The 25,632-nt window shown below is 52.4% G+C and overlaps 2 protein-coding genes across 39 annotated transcripts in view; one reads left to right on the top strand and one right to left on the bottom strand.

The window, feature by feature from the left end:
• Positions 1-2,494, top strand: part of WDR20 (WD repeat domain 20) — a 64,884-nt gene extending 62,390 nt beyond the window's left edge. For all 9 annotated transcript variants that reach the window (XR_014070905.1, XR_014070909.1, XR_014070907.1 and 6 more), the window contains one exon: positions 2,228-2,494. Coding sequence is in view for 6 of the 9 variants with exons in the window: in XM_081548753.1 (XP_081404879.1) it covers positions 2,228-2,281 (54 nt within the window). In the remaining 3 variants the exon portion in view is untranslated. The remainder of the gene's footprint in view (positions 1-2,227) is intronic.
• Positions 2,495-4,827: 2,333 nt separating this feature from the next.
• MOK (MOK protein kinase) overlaps positions 4,828-25,632 on the bottom strand; it is a 41,934-nt gene continuing 21,129 nt past the window's right edge. For 9 of the 30 annotated variants that reach the window (XM_081548774.1, XM_081548766.1, XM_081548773.1 and 6 more), the window contains 10 exons: positions 21,012-21,101; positions 19,507-19,577; positions 11,863-11,941; positions 11,688-11,736; positions 9,950-10,128; positions 8,477-8,578; positions 7,588-7,761; positions 6,849-6,969; positions 5,407-5,595; positions 4,828-4,943 (listed from right to left, as the gene is read on the bottom strand). In XM_081548774.1, the coding sequence (XP_081404900.1) occupies positions 4,911-4,943; positions 5,407-5,595; positions 6,849-6,969; positions 7,588-7,761; positions 8,477-8,578; positions 9,950-10,128; positions 11,688-11,736; positions 11,863-11,941; positions 19,507-19,577; positions 21,012-21,101 (1,087 nt within the window). In that variant the 3' untranslated portion in view covers positions 4,828-4,910. Of the gene's footprint in view, positions 4,944-5,058; positions 5,314-5,406; positions 5,596-6,848; positions 6,970-7,587; positions 7,762-8,476; positions 8,579-9,949; positions 10,129-11,687; positions 11,737-11,862; positions 11,942-19,506; positions 19,578-21,011; positions 21,102-25,632 lie in introns of those variants that run through there. The other 21 variants (XM_081548771.1, XM_081548759.1, XM_081548764.1 and 18 more) reach the window with 8 other exon arrangements.

The raw sequence follows: 25,632 nt of genomic DNA, 5'->3' as shown, positions 1-25,632 counted from the left end.
CTGGGTGACTTTTCCCAGGTTGAGTGGCCTCTTTGGAGGAAGTGTGTCACCATCCGTGTGACCTGTCAGCGGGCAGGTCAGGGCTGCCCAAGGGAAGTTGCCCTGTGGAGCCAAGGTCGCAGGCCTCGGAGGGCGCTGGGCCTGGGGCAGGGCGGGGCCCAGGTGCTGAGGGCACGGCCCGGAGGAGGAGGGAGCCCCTCGCTGTCCGGCACCCATGTCCTAAATCTGGCACGTTGAGTCCAGGACCCGAGCCTCGCGTGCAGCTGCTCTGTCCAGCTTTTCTTTGGTTCTCTTATGCAACCATCTGGGCAGTGGGAGTGGTGGGATTCTTGTGGCTGAATTAGGGAAAACGTATCCATAGCTCGAAGCGGCCCCGGGGGAAGGCAGCCGGGTGCTAGCTTGCATCGCTTTTGTACCATCTCTGAAAGGGCCTCCCTTTACAGAGACTCACCCTTAGTCTCCGAGGGCGGTGAGGCAGTTCAGGGGAGCTCCCGGCAGGCTGCCTCGAGCCAGAGCCCTAGGGGTCCGGTCTTCTGGACGGGTGCAGGCCTGCCTGTGGCCCTTTCCTTTGGGGCTCAGGAGGCTGCTGGTCTGTCTGCAGCAGGACCTGTCCTGGGGCCGGTGTGCACCTCACTGGGCGGGGAGGGCGACTTGGAGAGTTGACTGACCAGGCCTGGAACAGTGCCACCGGCCCATCCGCCGACCACCCCCTTGAGGGCCTGAGGGGTGAGTCCAAGGTAGCCGGGTCCGAGGGGAGCCCTGCTGGGACCCGGGGAGGCTTCAGGACGAGACCTTTCTCTGACCTGGGCCTCTGAGACCCTCACGTTCCCTTCTTGCTCTCAGAGCCTCCAATCTCAGCAGCGCCCACAAACAAAGATGTGTTCCACGGTTGTAAATCGTTTTTTAGCTGAAATGTTACTTTTTCTATACATTCTTATGAAACAAGGTTTAACTCCATTAGCTTAGTATTATAATCAAACCCAAACTAAGAGCTGGGGTATTCTGATCAATTCTCACCTGATATCGCCAGCAGGAATAAAGTGGCAGCTCTGGTGAGAACAGATCGGCCTCCTGAATGTTAGACCCAGGAGTTGCCGCTGCTCCCGAAGCTGGCTTCCTTCCTGGGGGCTGGTAGGAAGGCTCGTGGATTCCGGGCTGGAGAGAGCTGGTGCTTCAGGGGTGTTTGTCAAGCCCTTACTTGCCAGCTGTCCAGTGTCCGGGGGACAGACCGGCAGCTACCCAGCCGTCTGGACAGCTGGATGCCAGCAGGGTCTCTGAGGCCTGATGCTTGGTCCCCCTGAGAAAATCCTCAGGGAGGAGGCAGTCAGAGGACAGGCCACCCTCACGAGCGGCCCGAGGCGACGGGAGCGGGTCCTCCGAACCGTGCTCTCTGTTCACCCATCCAGCCAGCCTCCCCTCGGGAGTGGTCTGGAGTCTCTGACGGAGGCCCGCGAGTGTTTTCCCTTTTTCTGTCACCCAGTAAGTAGCTTCTAGACTGAAGCACAGGCTTACGGAAGTAAGGTGACTTTCCACATCTTCTTTGGAATAGTGTTCACAGAACTGGAAATTTGTAGCTTCGGTGTTGCAATATATGTAACCTTATGATTATTAATAAATGAATGCCAGACTGTGGCTTGCATCCCAGTGTGAGGAAATGTGAGTGCTGGTGGTTGCATGAGGCTCAGCCCCCTCGGGTTCATCTTGAGCTCGGAGGGCCTCCTATCCCCTGCCAGAGGGGCGCTGCCATCACCACCCATCAGAAAGCAGAGCGAACACCTTTTAAGAAATGCCACTAGGCTCTGCTCCTGGAGAATCCCAGCTCTGGGGGACAGGGTGCAGGCTCTGGGCCGCACTGGGTGAGCTGGCCTGGGAGCCGGGGAACCTCTTGGTGGCCCCGAGCTGCAGCCCCTGGGGAGGGCAGTGAACAGCCCCACCTGGAGGTGCCCCTCCCCTTTGGGCAGCGATGCTACAAAGCACCCAGGCCCTGAGAGACCACTCTCTCACCCTGGCCAGCCCTGCCCAAAGGGTGCCACCCAAGCAGCTCAGCGGCCTCCCATGAGTTAGGGACTAAATACATGGACACGGAGGGGGTCTGTGAGAAACCCTGGCTCCCAAACCGACACGAGACCGGGTGTGACCCTGGCACGCTGCTGGAAGGGCTGAGGGACTGTGACTGTCTCCGCTGCCCTGTGTTTTGCTGGATTAATGGAAACTGCTTTGTTCGCAGGGTTTACTGTCAGCTCCAAACCCGGCCACTTCTCCAGGTGGAACTGTAGTGTAGCCACCCCACGCCTGCTCGGACGTCCTCGCCCCGGCCTGGGTCTGGAGGGAGCAGCCGCAGCACAGCGCAGGCCGCATGGGACCTTAAGCAGCGCCGCCGCGTGGAAGGCAGCCCACGAGGAGGAGCTCGGCGGGGTGCGGCGCCGCCCACGCCAACAAGTTGTTTCCGTTTTTAAACCATTCTTTTGGGGCTGCAGTAAAAAATGAGAAATGAGGTTTTCTTGCTTTTTACTCTTAAATTCAATGTAATTAAAATGTTATATATATATATATAATTATACATATATACATAGTGAAAATAAAAATGCTTCTTGGACAAGAAATCCCCTTAAATCCAACTATTTATAAATAGTACTTCACTGTTTCTGCACTGAGTATTTTTAATACTTTAGGTGGTCAGGAGACAACCTGGAATGCACTCATAAAAGCTGTTACAAGTTGTTTCTTGTAATTCAGGAAGACAAATGCTGCAATCATAGATTTTTTTAAAATTGTTTGCACTTAAAATAGCTTAATGCTGTTAAAAAGTTATTTTGAATATGGGTGTAGTGGACCGCCAAGGTGTGGCACAAACATGCCCTTTTTAATCTGTTAACATTTATTTTAATACTCTCGTTCCAATGCAGTCAGCTCTGTATTATATGTATAAATAATGTAAGTCTGCAGTTGGGGAAAGGGTCACTTCAGTAGTAACTTTCATCATCCAAGAGTGATATTTCTAATCCACACAAAGTTAATATTAAAGCTATCTTGAATATACCGCTCGTCTGTCTTCTGTTAAACTGGTTGTAGCGTTCCTGCATTTTTGTTGTTGTGGTGCTTACACCACGCCCCTCGAGGCCCTCCACCAGTTGAGACCCGATTACCGGCGGCGGCTCCCCTGGGGATATCTCTGCTTCTCTGGCCCCTTTTTGCCATGTCCCCATCTTCGGCCTTGGCGGGCCGCGGCACGTGTGTGCCGACTCTGGTTTCAGTGAACTGTTTTCTCCTTACAGCTTAAGGCCCACGAGCCCCCCTTCTGTCGTTGAGAGATCTCACCCTCGACTCGCTCTACGGCTGAGTGTGAAAATTCTTTGTTACCCATGTGGCGAAAAGGCTAATGAGATGACTTGGGACTTTGATTTGGTTGAAACCAGCTGGTGAGCAGCTCTGAGCATAGGTCAGGCCTGCACCTGCGTTCAGACTCTACAGGTGACTAGAGTAATAACAGTGTGCAGCTGCCAAGCAGAGACACTGCCGTCAAAATCATACACAGCTGAGCCCTTTGAAGGCCTTTATTCGGTCAGGCTCATAAACCATGGTGCCCAAAACACATTTCTCAGAGATCCCAGTAAAACGGGGGCACGTCCGAGTGACGTTAGGGTTAGGGTTAGTAAAACGGGGGCACGTCCGAGTGACGTTAGGCTACAAAAGATGCGAACACACTCCACTCACTCCCCTGCCATCATCTGTGTGAACGTACCCACAGGATCACGCTGCTGTTGCAGAAAAACTCTCATCGGCACAGGTCTTGACTTCCTTCCCGAGAGAAGAGGAGGAAGGTCGGGGAGCCGGCTCTCCACTGGCCGCCTCGCCTCACAACCAGTCGGGTTTAGGTGCACAGAGACCACTGGCGCTCCGGCAGCAGGGCCAGGTGGCCGCCTGCCCCCCGGAGGCCCAGCCTGTCGCCAGGCCCACGGGGCGCAGAGCCCTGGAAGGCAGGGAGCCCCTGGGGCTGCGGGACTGTGCTGCTCAAACCCGGGAGAGCGGCCCACCCGCTGATGCCAAGGAGGGAGCCCCCCTGGGGCCCAGGGACCACATGACTCCACCGGGGAGCCCAGCCCAGCGCCACGCTGGGGGACAGGTGCAGAGAGTCACTGCAAAGAGTCCTTCACGTTTATATATTTAAAGTGGGTTACGACGTCCCTGAACTGCCCTTAGAGGTGCCCTCGCTTGGAGCTGGCTCCGAACGGGGCCCCATCCCTGGCTGCTCCCTCATCTGCTGAGCCCTCAGTGCCCCCGGGTCCTGACCCCTACCCTGGATGTGGACCCCAGGCCCTCCGCCCTGCTCCCCGGACGCCACCCCACACGGGAGGGCCCTGAAGCCAGCCCCTCCCCAAGCGCCCGGCCAAGAAGGCCCTCAGGCCTCCTCCTGCCTCTGGGCCCCCACCCCGGCCCCGTGAAACGCCAGCCCCCTGCCCCAGCCCGGCTGCCCGCCCCTTCCACAGCCGCCGCTGCTCTCCCACGCGCCCACCACCAGGGGGAACGGGTGTCTTCCGTGCCCACCTGTTGGCCCCCTAGGCCATCAAAGCGGTGCTGCCCTCTACCCACGGAGGACGCTGGGCCGGGGACCTGCCCGCGGCCCGCCCCTCGCCTACCGCTGCGCCGGGGCTCCAGGGCTGCGTGCTGGCCTGGGCGCCCTCCTCAGGAGGTGATCAGGTAAGACGGGGCGCTGCGCCAAAGTCTCCCCAGCAGAGCCAGTGCCCTTGATGCGCCCACAGAAGTCAGGATAAAGGACGGTCAGGACACGCGTTCAACTCCGCAAACAGGAGGATCCAACACCGTGAGGACAGCTTACTCTTTAATAAAATCAGGGGTCTCCGGTGGTATAATCTGGAAGCTGAACTGTGCTAAACACTAGCGCTGATGGACTACAGGCGTGCAGGGCCTGCGGTGAAGCCAGCCTAAACAACACATAACAACAGTATAATCTCTCTTTTCTGATTCATATAAAAATTACAAAATATCCCTGCCCCAAACCCTTACGTTATGGAAATGAAATAAAACCCTAGAAGGAGGTGCTTTTACAGATGTATTCGGCTGGAACACACAGTAAGCCAGCGGCTCCAGGCCGAGGCGGTGGTGCAGGTCTGGGGGTGGCTCTCCCAGGACAGGACGCCCGGCCCCCGGGAGCCCCCGGCCCGCTCGCTGCCACAGCGGCGGGGAGCCAGCCCAAGCAGGGGGCCACAGCACTCAGTAGCCCCCACCTCTGCGCTCTATCGTGGGCAGGCGGTACTGTTTCAGGCTGGGCTTGATGTCCTTCTGAGTGTCTGTCTGTCAGAGAGAGTGACAGATGCTCAGTGGGGACCAGGGTGGGCAGGACCACAGGGCGGGGGGTGGGGGGCAGGGGGACGGCGGGACACCCACCTTCTGTGCCGCACCGACGCACTGCAGGGGTCTCAGCAGCGGCACCTTCGGGGCGAACACTGACTGCAGGGCCGGGCTGGAGTAGGAGGCCAGCTTGGCCGCTCCTGGCAGCTTCAGCCTGGGCAGCTCCATCAGGTGGGCCGGCCCCTGCCTCCGGGGGTGGCTCTCCTCTGGCCTCGGGGGCTGTTTCTAGAAACAGAATGAAGGCCCCATGAAGGCAGGATGCCAACCCCCCTGCGGGAATCAGGCAGGGCAACAGGGGCGCTCTTACTGCTCCTGCCTCATGCAATTCTGGACCATGATGTGTGACCACACGGTGACTGGACAACACAGCCGTGTCCCAGCCCAGGCCTGCGCTGACAGCGGTGGGGAGTGGGGTGCGGTCTCGCTTCCCGCTCTGACCCCGAGAGTTGGCTGCGCGGCCTGTAGCCTGCTTCTGTGGCCAGTGAGCTAATGGGTTTCACAGGTTTTAACGGCTGAAGAAAATTTCACGGCATGTGAAAACTGTATGAAATTCCAACGTCAGGGTCCACAGTTTGATCAAACTCCACCTGCACCGCATTCATGCGAGGTCCAGGCACCACCAGCCGGGCGCGGGCCTCGGCTCTGCCTGCAGGGGGCGCCCTGGGCAGGTGTCGGCAAGAGGAACCCAGGCGCGCGCACCTGACTGGGAGGCGGGCGGCCGGGGGGACAGTGGTCACGGGGGCCAAGTGAGGGGCTCAGGCTGGCGGAGTAGGGTGTCCGCGGCTGGGGCTGAGCAGCTGCCCCCACCCCCCCGAAGGTGAAGGGAGGGCAGGCTGCGGGAGAGAGCGGGAGGCGAGGTTTGAGCGCGGTCGCCTCCTGGACGTGCACAAGGGCCGTCAAGCAGGGGCCGGACCCGGGGTCCCGCTCTCTGGAGAGCAGCCTGGCCGCAGGGACACCTGCGTCCTCGGCCCCCAGGGCCGAGTGAGGAACGGCGGACGGGCAGTCACCACGGAGCTCGGTGCCTGCTCACAGCTGTGAAGGGGGCTCAGGGCCTGAAGGGAAAGGTGACGCTCTCATAAGGTGAAGCCACGGCTGCTAAAAGCGTGAGCAGCAACCGCCGGTGGCCCGCTGCTCCTGCAGGGCTCAGCGGCCAAGGGGTCACCTGGCCAGGGGTGGCTTCCCTGCGCCCCCAGTTAGGGTGGTCTGAGGGACACGACGAGGTGACCGGCCTTGGGTTCGGGTGCAGCCTGGCCCTGGGGGGTGGGAGGACCTGCCCCGCAAGGCTGTGGACGGAGCTGGTGGGCAAGGGTGGGGGCTGCGGGAGCCGGTGCCCACCCCGGTGTGTGCAGACGCCGCCTGGCTTGGCAGCAGGTCACTGACGGCCCCTCCGAGTGGGTGGGGGGCCCTCTAGGGCATGCGCCTGGGAGACACGGGGGTCCCTGCGGCCGGTGCCCCCCCAACCTGCAATCACACGGTACCTGCTTCCGGACCTCCTGCGCCGTCTGCCAGGTGCTGCTGAGCTCCGGGGCCGTGGGGTGCTCAGGGAAGGGAGCGGGGGCCTTCCGCCTGGCCCTGGCCAGCGCCTGCTTCTCGGCCACCCTGTGGGGGACGTATTAGGGCGCCTCTCTTGAGAACTCTCTGTGGCGGCCCGCCGCCTCCGGTCTCCAGCCTGTGTCTCCGGCCTGTCGCTCCCCGGCCTCGCTCACACGCGTCACCCTCTGACCGCCGGGGAGCTCGCCCCTTCTCTGCCTCAGCCCGACAGCCTCTGGGCTCCATGCTCCGGGACTCGAGGCGGGAGGGGACAGAGGGGTAGTCAGGTGGCCTGGGGCAGGCACTCCCCACGTTGGGCGCCACCCAGCTCACTCTGGAACCTCACAGCGAGCAGGCTCACCCCACTAGCCCGCTTTGCTCTGACTCCCTGGGCTCAACATTGGAGCCTTGACCTCGACTGGAGGGCGGCCACAGGCTCTGCTTCCATCCTCCTTGACCCTCTAGCTGCCTTTTGGAAGAACGTGCCAGAGAGGAGCGAGGGAAGGGTTCCCAGAGGTATGGGCACTGTTCCTGGGACCTCCTGCCCCTCCACCTGCCCCCTTGCTCCTCCGTGTGCCCCCGGGATCCTCCACGCGACCCCCAAACCCTCCGCCTGCCCCCCCGGACCATCTGCATGTCCCCCCGGACCCTCCACGACGTGCCCCTCGGCCCCAGCAGGGTGCCCACCTCTGCTCCTGGAAGTAGGGGTGCTGCAGGGCCTGGTGGGCAGTGATTCTCTCGTCGGGATCATAGACCACCATTGCGTGCAGGAGGGAGAGGCATTGCGGGGACAGACTGGTGGTCAGTAGAGGTATCCCCGATCCCTTTTTAAAAGGAAAATCAAAACTCATAGCTCTCGACCTGCATTAAAAGCCCAATGATAATAAACGGTCACGCCGCCATTTAGAGCCTGTGGCCGGTCCGGCGTCGTGACTGCACAGGGACCTGCGCTGGAGGGAACCGTTTAGGACCTAACGGTGGGGGCGGGGCGGGCAGCACCAGGACCCGCAGGGGGCCGGGCCGGGCTCCCCACAGCCTACGTGCCCCCAGGGCGGCGCTGGCACCAGGAAGAGAGGGGAGGTCGCTGTACTTCACTCGGTGTTCCTGTGAACCTAAAACTGCTGCAAAACATTGTATCTGTTTTTACAACTGGTGTGTGTGTGTGAAATCTCATGCTCTAAATATAAGAAAACTTTCCCTTGAAAAGACTAATCACATTCCCACCAGAGAAGAAGGAAAATTTAAAAAAAGAACAAGACTCCAACATAGTTGTCACCTCCTTACCTTCCTAGGGCCTGGGAGCTGCTGGGTGCTGCCCACCCCTCAAGTCCCCGGGCCCCCCAAGAGCCCGGCTCCCCCAAGTCCCCACCCAGGGGTCAGTGTGGCCAGGCGCCGGGCGGAGCTGTCCCGGGCCAGGTGTGTGGCCTGTGCTGGGAGCCGTCCTCACTCGAGGCGCCGCGGTCTGAGTGAACCCCCGGGGACACCTCCTGACTGCCGGGGCCGAGGGGGCTGTGCTGAGGCCCCGGGGAACAGCAGCGGGGCGAGCCCTGGGGCGGGGCCCGGGGCCTGCACTCACTGCTTGAACTTGGTGAGGGTCTTCTCAGCAGGCGTGCCCATGACGTCGTGGATCCTGGAGATCTGGTCCAGCTCGTTGGCTCCAGGGAAGAGCGGCTGCAGGCTGGGCAGGATCAAGGCTCCCGTCAGGGCCCCGACCCTCCCGGCGGCAGAGGACCTCCAGCATGCACCCCCCGCCCTGGACTTGGGCCTTCCTCCTTCCACTGTCCGCACGTCGGTGTCCTTCTAAGGGACAGGGCCCACTCCCGTATCTGCACAGCCGGGTCTCCACCAACTGCCAGAGGAAACCGCCAGCGCCTCTCACTGCCGGGGGAGCACTGGCAACAACAGTTCAGGCCGGGTCGGGTCAGGCTGCGCGGACAAACGCGGTCCACTGAGCGTTTTGGTTTCGGAGCCTTCACAGATTTGGGACTCGTGGATAAAAGGGCTCTAGCACCTCTCACCTCCCTCCAAACTGACTCAAGCGACTTTGTGCTGTTCTGTGCTTAGTCCCTCAGTCGTATCCAGCTCTCTGGGACCCCCGTGGACTGTAGCCCACCAGGCTATTCTGTCCATGGGATTCTCCAGGCAAGAATACTGGAGTGGGCTGTCGTGCCATTCTCCAAGGGATCTTCTTGACCCGAGGATTGAACCCGGGTCTCCCACATTGCAGGCAGATTCTTTACCATTTGAGCCACCAGGGAAGCCAAGGGACTTAAGTATATGAGAAAAGACCATCTGTTGTAACTTTAACATCAGTGAAACCGTAAGTCTCCTTTCCAAAAATAACAGTTACTTATCAACAGGGAAGATCTAGAGTCAGAAGCTGCGCCCTGAAGGGCCTGTGCATTTATCAAGGGGTCAGTTGAGCAGGTGGCCGTGGACACCCTGGGTCCTCCTGCCTTGCTGGGTACTGTTCTGACTGGCGTCATTCTGACGGAAATCACCCCTCCCACGCCCCGGCCCCATCCTTCACGACCCACTCCGAGCAGGAGGGTGCGCCCCTCTCCTCCCTTCCCAGCCTCTGCTATGGCCTTGCTCCGTCCAGCGGTGGAGCCGAGGCTGGGGTGGGGGCAGAATGCTCAGGGTTGGGGCACTTGAGACTCCAGCTTGTCCTCACCCCTGGGGCCTGAGCGCCCACGGCAATGACTGAACTCCGAGGGCAGACTAGGGGCACCGCTTCCGCTCCCCATGGCAGGCCCCACGTGGCGCGGTAAGCACACCCTGGCTCCTTTCCTCCATGGGCTTCATCGGTTCTACCGCTGATGAGGCCACACGGAGAGGCCTAGCCACCTGGGGCCGGGCGGCTGGTAGGAGAGAAGTAACTGACAGTGTTCCTCCCTCCACACTGGGAAAGCAAGGAGAGCGTTCTGCCCGCTTCCTGTCAGGTCCAAGAGCAGCCACGACACCAGAAGGACTGCTGCAGGTACACAGGAGAGGGTGAGGGGCGGGCCTGGCGGGAAGCCACTGGATCCCCCCAGGAGCCCGGCGCTACCTGGCCATCTCATAGAGCACGCAGCCCGCGCTCCACAGGTCCATCTTGAAGCCGTAGAAGCCATCGGTGAGGAGGCACTCAGGGGCCCGGTACCAGCGGGTGGAGATGTACTCGGTGTACGGCTGCTTAGAGTAAACGCTCCGGCACGATCCGAAGTCCCCGAGCTTCAGGACACCCTGCTGCAAGCGGGAAGACACAGGGACAAGGAATGTCTCACCAAGCAGTGGCCGTCACACGGGCCATCCCTGGTCCTGGCGCGCTAACACAAGGACGCCTGGGTCTAAACAAGCTTGTAGACCATGGAGTGCTGGCTTTGTAAGCATCTGAAATTGCCTCTGACCATGAGGAAGTGGGGTCTCTATCCAGTGGATCGCATTTACAAATATTCTGGCTGTGTTTTATAGACATTCCAAAATGTCTGCAAAACATCTACGGGCTACACAAATGTGTAAGTCACAGTGTAAGTCCATAGATGAATTCTACACCCTGGTCACGTGACCCGTTCTGCCTCAAACAGGTTTCCAGGTGTTTCTTCCATCCTCTTTATCTCTCACACTCAAGTCGCAAAATGCATGCTGTCAATAAACAGGAAGTCTCCGGTGGGCACCTGCAGCCACAGCCAGCGTCAGACCACACTGCTCTCGGCCCGGCGATGGGGGAACCTGCGCAGACAGCCTTGTTCCTCTGTTCCCATTCCCGATATCTCAACAAAAACTAAGCCACGTAAAAACCAAGAAAACAGTCTGAAGAGGCAAAGCGTGCATCAAAACCAGACTCAGATATGGCACAGGTTTTAGAAGTTTAGAATTACCAGGCAGGAAATTTTAAAAACTATGATTAATTTAAGGGTTCCAGTGGAAAAAGAAGACAGCATGCAAGTTCAGATGGGAAACGTGAGAGATGGAAACCCTAAGACAAAATCAAAATAAAACACCAGAAATAAAAAACAGTGGAACAAAAATTTTAAATGACTTTGACAGGTTCATCAATAGATTAAATAACCAAGTAAAGAGTCAGTGAGCTTGAAGACGTGCCAACAGAAACTTCCCAAACTGGAATGCAAAGCAACAGAAGAACATCAAAAACAGAACCAAACATCCAGGAACTGTGAGACAATTTCAAAAGTTGTGGCACATACAGACTACAACGTGGACATATCTCAGAAAAACGATGCTGAGTGAAAGAAGTGAGACCACAGAAGGGTATATACCATGTAATTCCATTTATAGAACATTCTAGAAGACACACATTAATTCTATCATGACAGAAAGTCAGCTTGTCTTTCCTGGGGACAAGGGACAGGAAGGCAAAGGTTACCAAAGGCAAGAGGAAGCTTTTGGGGGCAGTGGCTTTGTTTGCCGACTGGGATGATGGTTTCATGGGTATATACAAATGCCCAAAGCTAACAAATTGTACACTTTACACATGTACAGCTTAAGGGCTTTTGAGCGAGACAGATCTGAGCTCAAATCCTGCCTCTTCCCCTTTTATATTTACAGCATTTAGAATAATTTTATCAATAAATGGAGTTTATTTTTATACACAGTATATAAGAAGGGTGCCTTTTCCCAGAAGTGCAGTTATGTTGATGGCATTCATTAATGATTTTTTTTTTTCCAAACTGGAAGGGAAAAAAAATAACAAACATGACATCCATTGGGATTGAAAGCATATCCAGTGAAAAGTTTTTATATTCTATCTTCATTCTGATATCAATTTTTCATATAGAAGTTCTTACCTTTACTAATATATTTTCTGGTTTTACATCTCTGTGAAATATTCCATTTCTGCATTTAACATGAAAAGAAGGACAGAATTAATTGCACTTCATTCAAATTCTTCCACACTGCATTTTCTAATGAATGGTAACACATTTTATTAATCTGAAAGCCTCCAAGTCTCCACGTGCGTACCTGTGCATGTGGTCCAGGGACTTACACAGCTGGTACATATAGTGCATAATTTTTTTCTCTGATAATGGGTGTCTTCTTCCTATGCAATCAAGGAAACAGCCAGATATGGTTACCAATATCCCCGTTTTTGAAATAAAACAAAAGTCCATTTTTAATAACATGCAATAATTTCTACTTTCCTCAGTGAAAAACAGAATGGAATAGTTCTAGGAAATATGGAGTCCATCTACAGAATATGCCATGTAGAATTCTATATACTGACATGATTTCATTCAGAATCTCACAGCACCAGGCCTTCTCTGCAGTGAGAAGGGTGCTGAGCGTTCACGAAGGGGCAGCTCGGTCTGGGAGCCTCCATGCAGCCTCAGGCAGGCCTGCAGGGCACACTCCTGCAGGGCACACTACTGCAGGGCACACTCCTCCAGGGCACACTCCTGCAGGGCACACTCCTCCACACTGTGACTACGAGATGGCAGGCCGCGTGCGTGCATGCGCGCTCAGTCGTGTCCGGCTTTGCGACCCCATGGACTGCAGCCCGCCAGGCTCCTCTGTCCATGGAATTTACCAAGCAAGACCCCATGGACTGCAGCCCGCCAGGCTCCTCTGTCCATGGAATTTACCAAGCAAGAATACTGGAGTGGGTTGCCATTACCTGCTTCAGGGGATCTTCCCGACCCAAGGATCGAACCCGCGTCTCCTGTGTCTCCTGCACTGGCAGGCGGACTCTTTACCACTGAGCCGCCTGGGAAACCTGTGATGGCAGGAGTCACCTGCAAATCCACCACTTTCCGCAGCTTCCTGTCTACATGGAGACTTCCGTCTTTAAGGGAATAGATCACAGTTTCTTTTTTTTTTTTTCCTGCTGCACTGCCTGGCATGTGGGATCTTAAGTTTCCTGACCAGGGATTGAACCTGCACCCCTTACGGTGGAAGTGTGACGTCTTAATCACTGGACCACCAGGGAAGTCCCAGAAGTATGTTCTCTTAATCGAAGAAGACCAGTGACTGAATTTCACAGCCAACACGCTCCTCTCTCAAAAGGGAGCAGTCACTGGCACCGCTGACCATGCCCTGCAGCACGCTGGGCACCCATCCACACAGCCTGCAACCTACACCTTCCTCACTCCTGCAGCGTCCGCGATATTCTAGAACTCTGCACACCACACTCCAGGACCACAGAGTACTGCAGGCCACAGGGTTCCAAAGAGTCGGACTCGACTTAGCAACTGAATGGCAACCAGCAGCTCAGACACCCGCGGGCTGTCCCAGAGGCCTGTGTTTCTAGGTTATCAAGGTTTAAATATGCGAGACACACACTTTCACCTAACAATCCAGCAGCTCAGACACCCGTGGGCTGTCCCAGAGGCCTGTGTTTCTAGGTTATTAAGGTTTAAATATGCGAGACACACGCTTTCACCTAACAATTCAGAAAGCCAAAATGAGCACATGGCCCACTTGACATTTTTGGTCCTAAGTTTGCAATTTCTGTTGAAAAATTAATGTTTTCTTTTTCTCGCATAACAAGAATGTTTATGTTAATAATAGAAAATAACAATTTACAAAATGTCTAAGGGCAGTGAATTTTTCCATGTCATACTATAATCTTTTTATTCTCTTTCACATCAGTTTTCCACAATTTAAAAGAATTAAAACTAAGACTGTTGGCTTCCCACAGCTTGAGGAATTCTGTAATTTTATCAGTTATCTGTACAAGGGTGAAAAGAAAGCAAAATTTCCACTCTCTGTCACCCCTGAGGCTGGCTGAAGCATTGTGAGGTTCCGTCCCCTCTGTCCTCGCTGCCCACGGACGAGGCGGGCTCCCCAGACCCCTGGTGGCAGACTCCCCCCAGCTCAGGGCTCTCAGGACCAGGGCCCCAAGTCCCCTGGGGCTTGTGAAGACAGACTGCTCCCCATCCTCACCCCGGCGTGGCCGGTTCAGCAGGTCCATGCTGGGGCCCTGAAAGCTGCCTTTCCAGCAAGTTCCCAGAAGCGGCTGCGGGGCCTGGCTGTGCACCTCGAGAACCACGCCCCACACACCCCTCTGACTGGCGGGACGCTCCAGCCCCATCCGCTTCTCCCGCTTCACAGTCGCATTGCACGCATGCTGCTCTGCTCCTGGAAGCACCTTTCCCAGCCACGTCCGCACAGCCACAGCTTGATTACCGCATACAGCTGTCCTTGCATTCACCTGAACTTGAACTCAGGGAAGGTGGCCTCTTTTAGGAAAAGTCTAATGCATCCAATCTTCATAATCGCCTAGGGATCTTTCTTAAAGCAGATTCCAAGGCCCAGGCCCAGCCCGAGGGAATCACAAGCAGGTGGGGGGGGAGGGCAGCAGTCTGACCGTTCACTGCCTTCTGCCCCCAGGGCAGGAGGACTCTCTCCTTTCCTCCCAGGCCGCCCCCTTCTACCCATTCGTAGCCGGGGGGCAAGGCTGTGACTCCTTCCCATCTCTCCATGGGAATCCCTGCCTGCATGTGGGGGGCTCCCAGTGGAACAAGGGGCCCGCCTGAACCACGTCCGCCACTGGTCTGAGCACTCAGAGTCCACACCCTCGACAAGGAGGATGGACTATCGACTTTCACAGTATTTCCCCCAAAACAAGATCCTAACTTTCCGGGCACAAGATGGTATCTGGTTCCCACCAGATTCTCGCTTACAAACATCTTGAAGCAGACAAAATACTGTTAATAAAACGCCCTGAGGTTCCTTATATGACCCTTTACTGAAGCCAGCAGACTGCAAACAGTATTTCCCTGGCTCACTGAGCCAAATTAATTATTCCAAGATAATTTTTTACCAAATATTCTCATTAAGAAGACACTTAATGAATGTCACACATAACACCAGCAGTGTAAAAAATCAAAAGTGAACACAGTGATTAGCTGTGGCCTCCAGTGTAGCCTGCGTTGAACCAGGAAATCTAGCAAACATGCCTCTCCCACAAGAGACCCTGTCCCCAGGCTGCGCCTGGTTCTCCTGGTCAGGCTCCAAGGTGCCGGCTGGCCCACAGTCTATGCCTGGACCCAGAGGCTAGTATTTTCCAAGAGACAGCCCTGCAGGACAGCACGCTGTTCTCAGAGAGGCTGGAGGTCCCGACCGGCAGAGGGCAGCAGGCGGGGTGTCAGACTCATCATGGAGCCGGAGCCGTCACCAGCACCCCTCTCTCAACAAGGCTGCATTCAAGGAGGGGCTCCCAGCTTGGCTCTGTCTTCTGTTTTGTTTCTTATTTATTTTTTGGCCATACTGTGCGGCATGTGGGATCTTAGTTCCCTGACCAGGGATCAAACCCACATCCCCTGCACTGAAAGTGCAGTCTTAACCACTGGATGGATGGCCAGGGAAGCTCCCCAGCTCTGCTCTCTGAAGCTGGCTCATCTCAGGCAAGTGCTCTGACTTCTTGGAAGCTCTTTTCCTCACCTCTAGAGTGGAGCTGAGCTCCCAGCACGGGGACGAGCCAGTGCAGGAATCCAGAGCCGGCACACATCAGCTGTGTGTAGCGTGATGGTGGTGGTGGTGGTGATGACAGCAGCCTATGCTGATTAAAGACCACGCGAGCTGGGCACTGCTCCACACACCTCACACCTGTCATTTACTCCTCACAACTACCCCGAGAGCCAGACACCATGATTACCCCCATTTTCCAGACCAGGACCTGCCGCTGTGAGATGTGCACAGCGCTGTATGCGCTCTGGCCTGGAGTGTGACGGGGGACACCCGTGCTCCACTGACACGGAACCAGAGAGCACTTCCCAGAAGCACCAGCACTGACCTAACAGGATGATGCCATCGGCTTGTCAAAAAATTCCAGCAAAAATAATGCTGCATCGCTCACACCCTGAACGGCACAGATGGACAATGTGAGGAAGACGCTCAGCGATCATGCCACATCAGACTGTTTCAAGGAAGAGTTGGGAATGCCTTAACGAGTTTATGTCATGTCTATTTCCTTTTTATATATATGTGAAGAAAAGTGACATGGGTGGAAACTGTCTCAATAGTTCTGAAAGAGTTCCTTTAATAAGGACAGAACTAAAATTGCTAAGGGATAAGAAAGGTATGTGTCAAAGCGGCAGTGGCGATGTTTTTCCTCCTTTTTGTTGGTACATAAAAAATACTGCATCTTACAATTCAGTGGCTCAGATTTGATCAAATGCAAAAATATAACTGAATTAATCAGACACAGTAATGTCAGGCAAAATCGTTATGTTGCATAACGACTGGAACATGAACCCTGATTTCAGAGTTGCCTTAGAATTGAGGAAATACAGCCATCCCTGGGTGTCCACAGGATACTGGTTCCAGGAGCCCCTGGGGTACCACAATCTGTAGATGTGCAAGCCCCTTGTATAAAATGCTCCATAGCTTAGGCACACTGCCTAAGCTCCTCATGGAAACAAACTGTAATGCTACGTTTACAGTCAGACAAAGCTTGGTTTGCTTTTTCCTACCTGGCTCACCGCCCCAGTCGTGGATTGGTTTTAGGATGCCTGGTGCACTCACAGGCTCTAAATGGTATAACCCTAAGGTGACAAGACGGGCCCCCAGGCCTGGAACAGCCTGCGCTCCAGAAGGCGGCCCGTGTGCTGCCGGGGAGAGTCTCAGGCTCTGGGTGGCCATGTCTGTCGATGACAGGCAGAGGAGCCACGGCGGGAGACTGCGTGGCCCGAAAGTGGTCGGTGGTGGCCCTGGCCACCAGGCCTTCCTGGTCCACTCAGGGCTGTCCAGAGGGCCGTGCGTGGTGGGCAAGAGCAGGCGCTGCCCGAGCCCCAACCCCAGACCCTCCCGGACGAGGCCCATGGCCATGCACGGGTCCCTCGTCTCTCCGTGCCTCCTTTTCACCATCCCGAACGTGCGATCATTACAGAATCTGCCTCACAGGCTCTCAGGGTGAAATAAGTGGACTCCTCTCAAGAGCCAGGGGCAGCGCCTGGCCTGTGGTGAGCACTCGTGGCCGTCAGCCATCACTGTCATCACCGCACCGTCGGCGCTCCCGAACCTCCGGGTCTGTGTCCGCGGGTCCCGCCTCCGAGGCTTCTGAGGTTGGCTGAATTCCTGAGCCGTTTTATATACAAGGGGCTTGAGCATCCACGGATTGTGGAACCTGAGGGGCTCCCGGAACCAGTACCCTGCGGACACCGAGGGATGACTGTGTTTCCTCAGTACTAAGGCAACTCTGAAATCAGGGTTCATGTTCCAACAGTGAGTGTCTTACAATCACTGTCAACCATTTCCCCCACGTTTTAACACCTCTGACACTTGGAGGCCCCTTAGCACCAACAGCACCTGATCCCATGCTCAGAGCACAGCGCCTGGCCTGTGAAGCCGCTCGGCATCCACAGGACGAACCGACGGCCGCTGAGCTATAATACACCAGTCTGCTTCCTAGAGTCTCTGTAGACAGATACTGAAAGAAACAGATTCGGTTCCTCCAATCACACAACTCCTCTACTATTGGAAATTAAAATATTAATTTCTAAACAAAGTTTTCTCCCATCTAAACACACAGAAACTTGCCAGAAATTATCCCCGCCCCTCAAGTTTTAAAATATCATACTCTAACAATCAAAATTCTAACATGAGATCTGTATCTTATACCAAGAGAATTGTTATTATACTAAAAGGAAGTGGTTCTGTAGATTCATTAAGAACAGAATGTTGGCTTACTGGTAAAAAGCTCATTGTAAATTACAGTAAAATTTAGTGGTTGTTTCTCTTGGTTGTATTGATACCCTGTCCTGATACACTGTTAAAATATGTATTACACAGAGACTATCAAAGTGAAAACTCTAAGTAAGTTAGTGCATTTGAAAGTGTCATCATAGAGTAACAAACACCTTATTTATCCAGGTTGTCTGGATTCAGACCTCAAGTGAAATTTCCAGGTAAGTGAGGTTTACTCCTCAGATATGAAACTCTTTTCTATTTGTAGGTATTTTACATGGGAATCTTTTAAAAACATTTCACTCACTTTCCCATCAGCATTGCCTACAGTGATGTGGTTAGCACAATGCAGTACATGACTGCGTTCTCTCTAACCTGTCTTGGGGAACCTGGCAGCTTGCAGCTGTTTGCCCAGACCACTCTTGGTTTGGTTGTTATTTTCAGTCTCCTCCCCCATTACTGGATTGTCACCTGTCACTTTCTGCTGGTGTGTAAAGTTCTAGCAGCTCCTTTTAAGAGCTCTATTTTTAATAGGTTTTAGACCAAGAAACCAGATGACTAAGTTTATTTTAAATTGTACTTAAAGCAAGACTAAACAGACACCTGAGTGAGAGGCTTGTCTATGAATAAAATACACAAGGTTTGTAACTTATAAGAAATACCACATATTCCCAGATACAAGGCAATCTCCTACTTTCCTCAAAAGACATAAAAGTTTTTGGATCCAAAAGTTTTATATCAACTTTCACAGATGTAAAACTTGTCTACTCATGCTATTTATTAATTTACTAAGCCACATATTTTAAATCACATATAAAACATGTGCATTTGACATAATACTTCCTTCCATGCTCCCACTTCGTAATTTTATCTGAACTTGTCACGTGCACCTTTAACATCAGTGTCCCCTCTGTCGCAAGAATAGCTTCTTGATCTAAAAGTTTTCTACAGCACATCATCTTGGCTTTGGCCTAACCTGCCTGAGGTAACACAGCAGTTTTTAAATCATCTATGATACTGTTGCTAAAATTCTATTTCAGATATAAAGAGTCCCTCACATAAGGCAGTGACTTTTTTTCGTTTGTTCGGTAAGAATAATATGATCCATAAAGTCTAACACTTGCTGTGTGATATTTACAAGGCTCATTTGTCCTGACATCTAACATAACGGGGAGGTCAGACCCAGGGCTATTTGATAAATGTGGGCCAACCATCTGCCTCCTTCTCTCTGCTTCCCGCAGGTGACCTCTGTCGGCCTCCAAAACCAGCCGTGACTGAGGTCGGCTCAGGCAAGCGTGCTTCCCCAAACAGTGCTGTATTGTTCAAACGATGGGAAACGAGTGAGCACTCAGCAGTACCAGGCACCGCATAAGGACGCAAACAGGAGGAGGAAGGAGAGTCCCTCTCAGGGGATCATTTGTGGGGGAAGCCCTGCCTTCTTCCGAAGCCTAGAGTAGAATGCTGAGCAAGGGCAGAGCCCGGAATGGACCCTCAAAGGGGACGAGCCTGTGGGAGGCCTGAGCTGGGCCTCCCGCTGCTCTACCCTCAACCGCGTCACCCTGCCAGCCTGAGTGCGTGTGGCATCACTTCCCGTCTGCAGCCACGTTCTGAGCAGACAAGACTGCCCCAAAAATACCTCCCACACCCAGGTGACGCTAGTGGTGAAGAACCCACCTGCCAATGCAGGAGACATGAGAGACCTGGGTTCCATCCCTGGGCCGGGAAGATCCCCTGGAGGAGGAAATGGCAACCCACTCCAGTATTCTTGTCTGGAGAATCCCACGGACAGAGGAGCGTGACAGGCTACAGTCCGTTGGGTCACAAATAGTTGGACACGATTGAAGCGACTTAGCACACACACTGTATACTTACATACAACTGCTGAACTGTGGGGACCGATGATTTTGAGAATTAAAACAAACACAGGGGAACTATAAGCTTTAAAAGATCTTAGACGATCTTGCAAATTATTCTACATACCTCGTATTAGCTCATAAATATTCATGTCCATAAGTTCACATATTAGTGCAAGAGAACCAGATTTTCTGTCACTGAAGAAGAAAGCAGGTTTTTTAAATGGTTTTTTTCTTGTATTAATCAGAAAAAAAGCATCAAATATTTAACTATTTGTAAACACTTCTGATAAACATAAAACACTCCCACAGCAAAGACCAAAGTGTTATGACCGAAACAGCAGAACTTTTGATTTTCAATCAGTATTTTAGGTAAAAATAATTTTAAATAGTAATAAAACGACTTTAGGCAAAAACTCTAAAAGCTGCCCTCCCACAATTTTGGGAAAAAAGCATCTTGAAATTATAAAAGTAACTATCATATCATCAAACAGAAGCAACAGGTTGAGGAGTCGGACAAGCAAAACAAAGGAGGTAGGCTTTAGTTTCAAGCTCTGTGGCTGCAAATTCAGCTTTAATTTACCTAAATTACTTTCATGTCACTGAGATACATCACAGTGTGGGGAGTGAAATCCAAAACCCGGCCCCCGGGACAAAAGGAGGAAGACATCTCGCCATGCCCCTGCAGTGCCACCCAGAGACCCTCAGGGCACCTGTGGAGGCGCTGGACGGGGCCTCGCTGTCCCTCGGGCACAGGCAGCGCTGTGACCTCCCACGCAGGCTGCAGTCTCCGGACCCGGCCGAACACGTGCCTCAGAGCACGGGACCAGGAGGCCACACGGCCAAGACAAGGCACTGCATTTTAAGTTTGGAACTGGTCAGCCTCTGATGAAAACCTCCCCCACCTCAACGGTCAGAGACTGCGGTTTCCGATTTCCCCGGATGCTGGTACAGGCCAGGCTTCCCACCAAGGGGCGCCTTCTCGGAGCTTCAGGCCAGATCCCAGCCCCAGCCCCTGGCAGACAAGCCCCTCCAGACGGGCTGTGCTCTGTCTTCTGGATTAGAATAGAAATGAAAAATCCCTTGAAATTATGTCTAATACAGTGAGAACGGCTGCAGGAAGTCATACCAAGATGGCAACTGCAGGGATGATGTAAGTGCAGCCCCCAAAACAGGGCAACAGGGCTCACACGCAGGTGTCCCGAGCCACCGCCTTCTACACAGAAGCCCAACTGAGTTTCAGGAGGGAGACCGTTTGAATGGTGTCTGCTGCTGTGATACAGAGTCACTGCAACGAAGGCCTTTCCACTTTAGAACTCGGATGCAGACACCGGCCCGAATACGTGTCTGAGCTACAAAGCCAATATTTAAAATGTCTACCACGGTTTTCTTTCTTAAAAAGAGACCCAGAGGGATGGGATGGGGAGGGAGGTGGGAGGGGGGTTCAGGATGGGGAACACATGTAAACCCATGGCTGATTCATGTCAATGTATGGCAAAAACCACTACAATATTGTAAAGTAATTAGCCCCCAACTAAATAAATAAATTAATTTTTAAAAAAAGAAGAAAAAAAAAGAGATCTAACAATCATCATCAAGGTTAGATAATTTTTAAAGCCCCAGTATACTTACAAAACCACTTCGTGCAACGTGAGAATGTTGGGGTGTGGGTTCAGGCGTCTGAGCGCTTGTATCTCTCGCAGGCTGTTCACTTGCTCAATACTATTGTGCAGGTAAAAATAAACAACTAGTTTATTATTCAGGTCAACTTTAAAGTCAGGGTTATCAAATCACTGTTTATTCTCCATGATCACAAATTACAAACTCACAAATAACGTCAAGCAAGTTTATCAGGTTTTATTTCTTCCATCGGCAGCTGAACATAAGCATATCTCATTTCTACATTATCTTACGAAAATCAAGGCTCTTACAGCTTTGGACATGCATTCGAACTCTTCCCATCTAAACTCCTGAAAGAATACTTGGGTAGTTTCTCTTACAATTAATAAATATAGAAACAGAGACTAAAATTTTCCATTAGTCGGTTTATAGGAACTAACTGAGCAACGTAAGCAGCAGCTGAAACTAAGCACCTCACGTTCAGACCGGCCTTCTTTCGAGTCTTTAACGCAGGCTGTACACATTTGCACAGCCATCCATCTGGGGAGAGGCGTTCTCTCAGCAGGTGTGTCTTCACTGAGGCTTTTCTTTATGGAGACTGCTCTGCCTGCCACTGTGTTCACATCCCCGTCACAACCATACAAGTGATAGAGGCCAACGGCCTGAGGCTGGCTGTCAGCACCCTCCAGATGGACCCTTACCAGGGCACTCCCCCTGTGGCTGGGCCCGTGGGGTCATCCCAGCCCAACGACTCTGTCCACCAGAGACTCCATCTCAGCAGCTCCAAAAGAAACTGATTTTGGAAATATTCTTTCTCTGAACTGGCAAAACTGTTTCACCAATTTCTTTTTTCTTTTCTTTTCTTTTTTCCTGGCCTCACCACGTGGCTCATGGGCTTCTTGTTCCCAGACCAGGGATTGATCCTGGGACCCAAGGTTGAACCAAGTCCTAACCACTGGACAGCCTGGGAATTCCCAACCAACTTTCAACATGTAGAGTGAAGCTCAGCATTTTGCTTGGTTATTCAAAGAGTGCTTATAGCCAACAGTGTATTATTACAACAGTGTATTTAAATCAGCACAGCTGGATGTTTCCAGTCTCTCTCATGCCAGGCAACAAGTGGGAGCCTGACACACAAGCAGCTGGGCGGTCCGAGCAGAAGGAGATTCCTGACAAAAAGCTTTCAGCCCCCTTTTAACTATCGTCCCCATTTCCTCCCTCACATTCAGGATGATACTCAAAATACTAGCAACTGACACACTGCGGTCCACCAGCCAGAAAAGGCACAGCTCACTTTGCCGGCGCAGTGTCCTTAAGGAGGGTCCCTGCTGACCCGGGACTGTAACCCTTTAGTTACTGCAGAAAGTGGGGGATCCCATGACTGCTGGGTAAGGGCCCAAGCATGGTGCATAGGAGGGTGGGTTGGAGCCACACCCCAGAGGCTCAGGATAGCAGCTCCTTCCCGCCTAGATCTGAATTTTTCACTGCCTAATAACCATTACAGATGGCCATACTGGGGCATGCAGGGACCAGACCATGACCCTGTCCATCCACTCCGCCAGCTCAGTGCCCAGCCCACCACCTGCTCCTCACCGCACCCTGGCCTCCCCGGGATGACTCTAGAACAGTACTTCCCAAAACATGTCCCACAGAAGTTTATTTCTCTGGAAAACGCTTTGTGGATAAACTGCATGTTGAGGAAACGTGCGACAGGGCCAATCTAGTTCCTTTCGGAGAGTGACAATTTACAGTTGATGTTACAAGCTTTCAAAAATTTTACAAAATAAGGAAAACAGTTTACCTTCATTTAAACCAACATTTCCCAGACTTTCTGGGGGCACAGGGTCCTCTCTTACATACTATTAAGTCACCGTCCCTTAGAACTAAGGTTCTGGAGAACACACCCCTCCAGACTGTCCTCTGAGTGACTTGGCAGATACAGATTTTCCCTTAGGGCAGAGGAAGTGAACACAGACACCAACGAGGCAAAGCAAGAAGAAATATCAAGCAGAGCTTTCTTTGGGGGGCGCTCATGCAAACAGCTGCCAAGCATCTCTCCCTCCCTCCCTCGGGCGCACTGGAAGGGCCTCCACGGTCCGCCCCACAGTCCCACACCACAGGAGTCCCTGACTCAGGACCAGGCCACTGAAGACACCCCCCCCCCCGACCGGTGCCTGCCATGCCTCTGCCCAGGGCATGCTGTAAGTCAGTGCTTATTAACCACAGGGACCTTGCCCCCTAAGGGACATGGGACAATACTAGAGACATTTTTAGTTGTCCCTGCTCCATTCAATGGCAGCAGCCAAGGATGATGCTAAATATCCTATGGTGCACAGGACAGGACCTATAACAAAGACGAACCTAGGCCCAAATGTTGACAGAACCAAGAAACCCAGCCTTAGGTGGAAACAGCAAGAAACCAATTGGAGCTAGCAACAGTTCTAAATTTTGAAGTATCCCTACATCCAATCTAAAAAAAAAAATTAATCAGTTTTTTAAGACCAGTTAGTCAAACACCTTTGTCATTTAGACAAACATTCACTCACTCTCTCATCTTTAATGTGAAACCCAGCTATGATACCCTGAAACACACTTTCTTATTGCAGACAGAATCATTTTGTGCCTCCCCAGGCACTCACTCAGAACCAAGGAACCAGCGCAAACATCAGACAGGCACCCTGACTGGATGCTGCTCACCTCGGTTCAAGCAACAGTGTGCACTCAAATGTGAATCAACTCTGCTCCTTCTTTTAAAGATCTTGGGGGGAAAAAAAACCTAAAACTCTGCAAAGTAACCACTTTTCTTTGCCTTGAAGTTGCTTTGAATTCTGTGGTCAAGTGACATTCAGGTTTTTTCTGTTTGTTTGTCTTTTTACTGCCCTGCTGGAAACAGAAAATGTCATGGAGTGGAACACAGAGGAATGTAGGCAAGCCTCTGCTTCAAAAAGACCCAGCTGGGGAATTTTCCTGGCTGTCCAGTGGTTAAGACTCCAAGCTTCCAATGCAAGGGGTGAGGGTTCAATCCCTAGTCCAGGAATTACGATCCTACATGCTGCAGAGCAAGTAGGCCCACGTGCCGCAACGACTGAGCCTGCACGACTACAGAGCCCGTGTGTAGTCGGCGCCACAGTGAAAGACCCCCACGACGCAATGAAGATCCCGAGCTCTGTGACTAAGCCCAATGCAGCCAAATAAATATGAAAGCACACACACAACACGAAAGCACACACACAATACGAAAGCACACACACAATACGAAAGCACACACACAACACGAAAGCACACACACAATACGAAAGCACACACACAATACGAAAGCACACACACAACAGGAAAGCACACACACAATACGAAAGCACACACACAATACGAAAGCACACACACAATACGAAAGCACACACACAATACGAAAGCGCACACACAATACGAAAGCGCACACACAATACGAAAGCACACACACAATACGAAAGCACACACACAACAGGAAAGCACACACACAACAGGAAAGCACACACACAACACGAAAGCACACACACAACACGAAAGCACACACACAACACGAAAGCACACACACAATACGAAAGCACACACACAATACGAAAGCACACACACAATACCAAAGCACACACACAATACCAAAGCACACACACAATACCAAAGCACACACACAATACCAAAGCACACACACAATACGAAAGCACACACACAATACGAAAGCACACACACAATATCAAAGCACACACACAACACGAAAGCACACACACAACACGAAAGCACACACACAACACGAAAGCACACACACAACACGAAAGCACACACACAACACGAAAGCACACACACAACACGAAAGCACACACACAACACGAAAGCACACACACAACACGAAAGCACACACACAACACGAAAGCACACACACAACACGAAAGCACACACACAACACGAAAGCACACGCACAATATCAAAGCACACGCACAATATCAAAGCACACACACAATATCAAAGCACACACACAATACGAAAGCACACACACAATACGAAAGCACACACACAATACGAAAGCACACACACAATACGAAAGCACACACACAATACGAAAGCACACACACAATACGAAAGCACACACACAATACGAAAGCACACACACAATACGAAAGCACACACACAATATCAAAGCACACACACAATACGAAAGCACACACACAATACGAAAGCACACACACAATACGAAAGCACACACACAATACGAAAGCACACACACAATATGAAAGCACACACACAATATGAAAGCACACACACAATATGAAAGCACACACACAATATGAAAGCACACACACAATATGAAAGCACACACACAATATGAAAGCACACACACAATATGAAAGCACACACACAATATGAAAGCACACACACAATATTAAAATATTAAAGCACACACACAATATTAAAGCACACACACAATATTAAAATATTAAAGCACACACACAATATTAAAGCACACACACAATATTAAAGCACACACACAATATTAAAGCACACACACAATATTAAAGCACACACACAATGAAGCAACAGGACAAGCTCACTGGGGTGGCTAGAATTTAAAAGACTAACCACACCGAATTCTGAAGAGGGT

The sequence above is a fragment of the Giraffa tippelskirchi genome, chromosome 12 (assembly GCF_054371585.1).
Source record: "Giraffa tippelskirchi isolate mGirTip1 chromosome 12, T2T-mGirTip1v1.2.pri, whole genome shotgun sequence".
NCBI lineage: Eukaryota > Metazoa > Chordata > Mammalia > Artiodactyla > Giraffidae > Giraffa > Giraffa tippelskirchi.
This window is presented reverse-complemented; position numbering and strand designations above follow the sequence as displayed.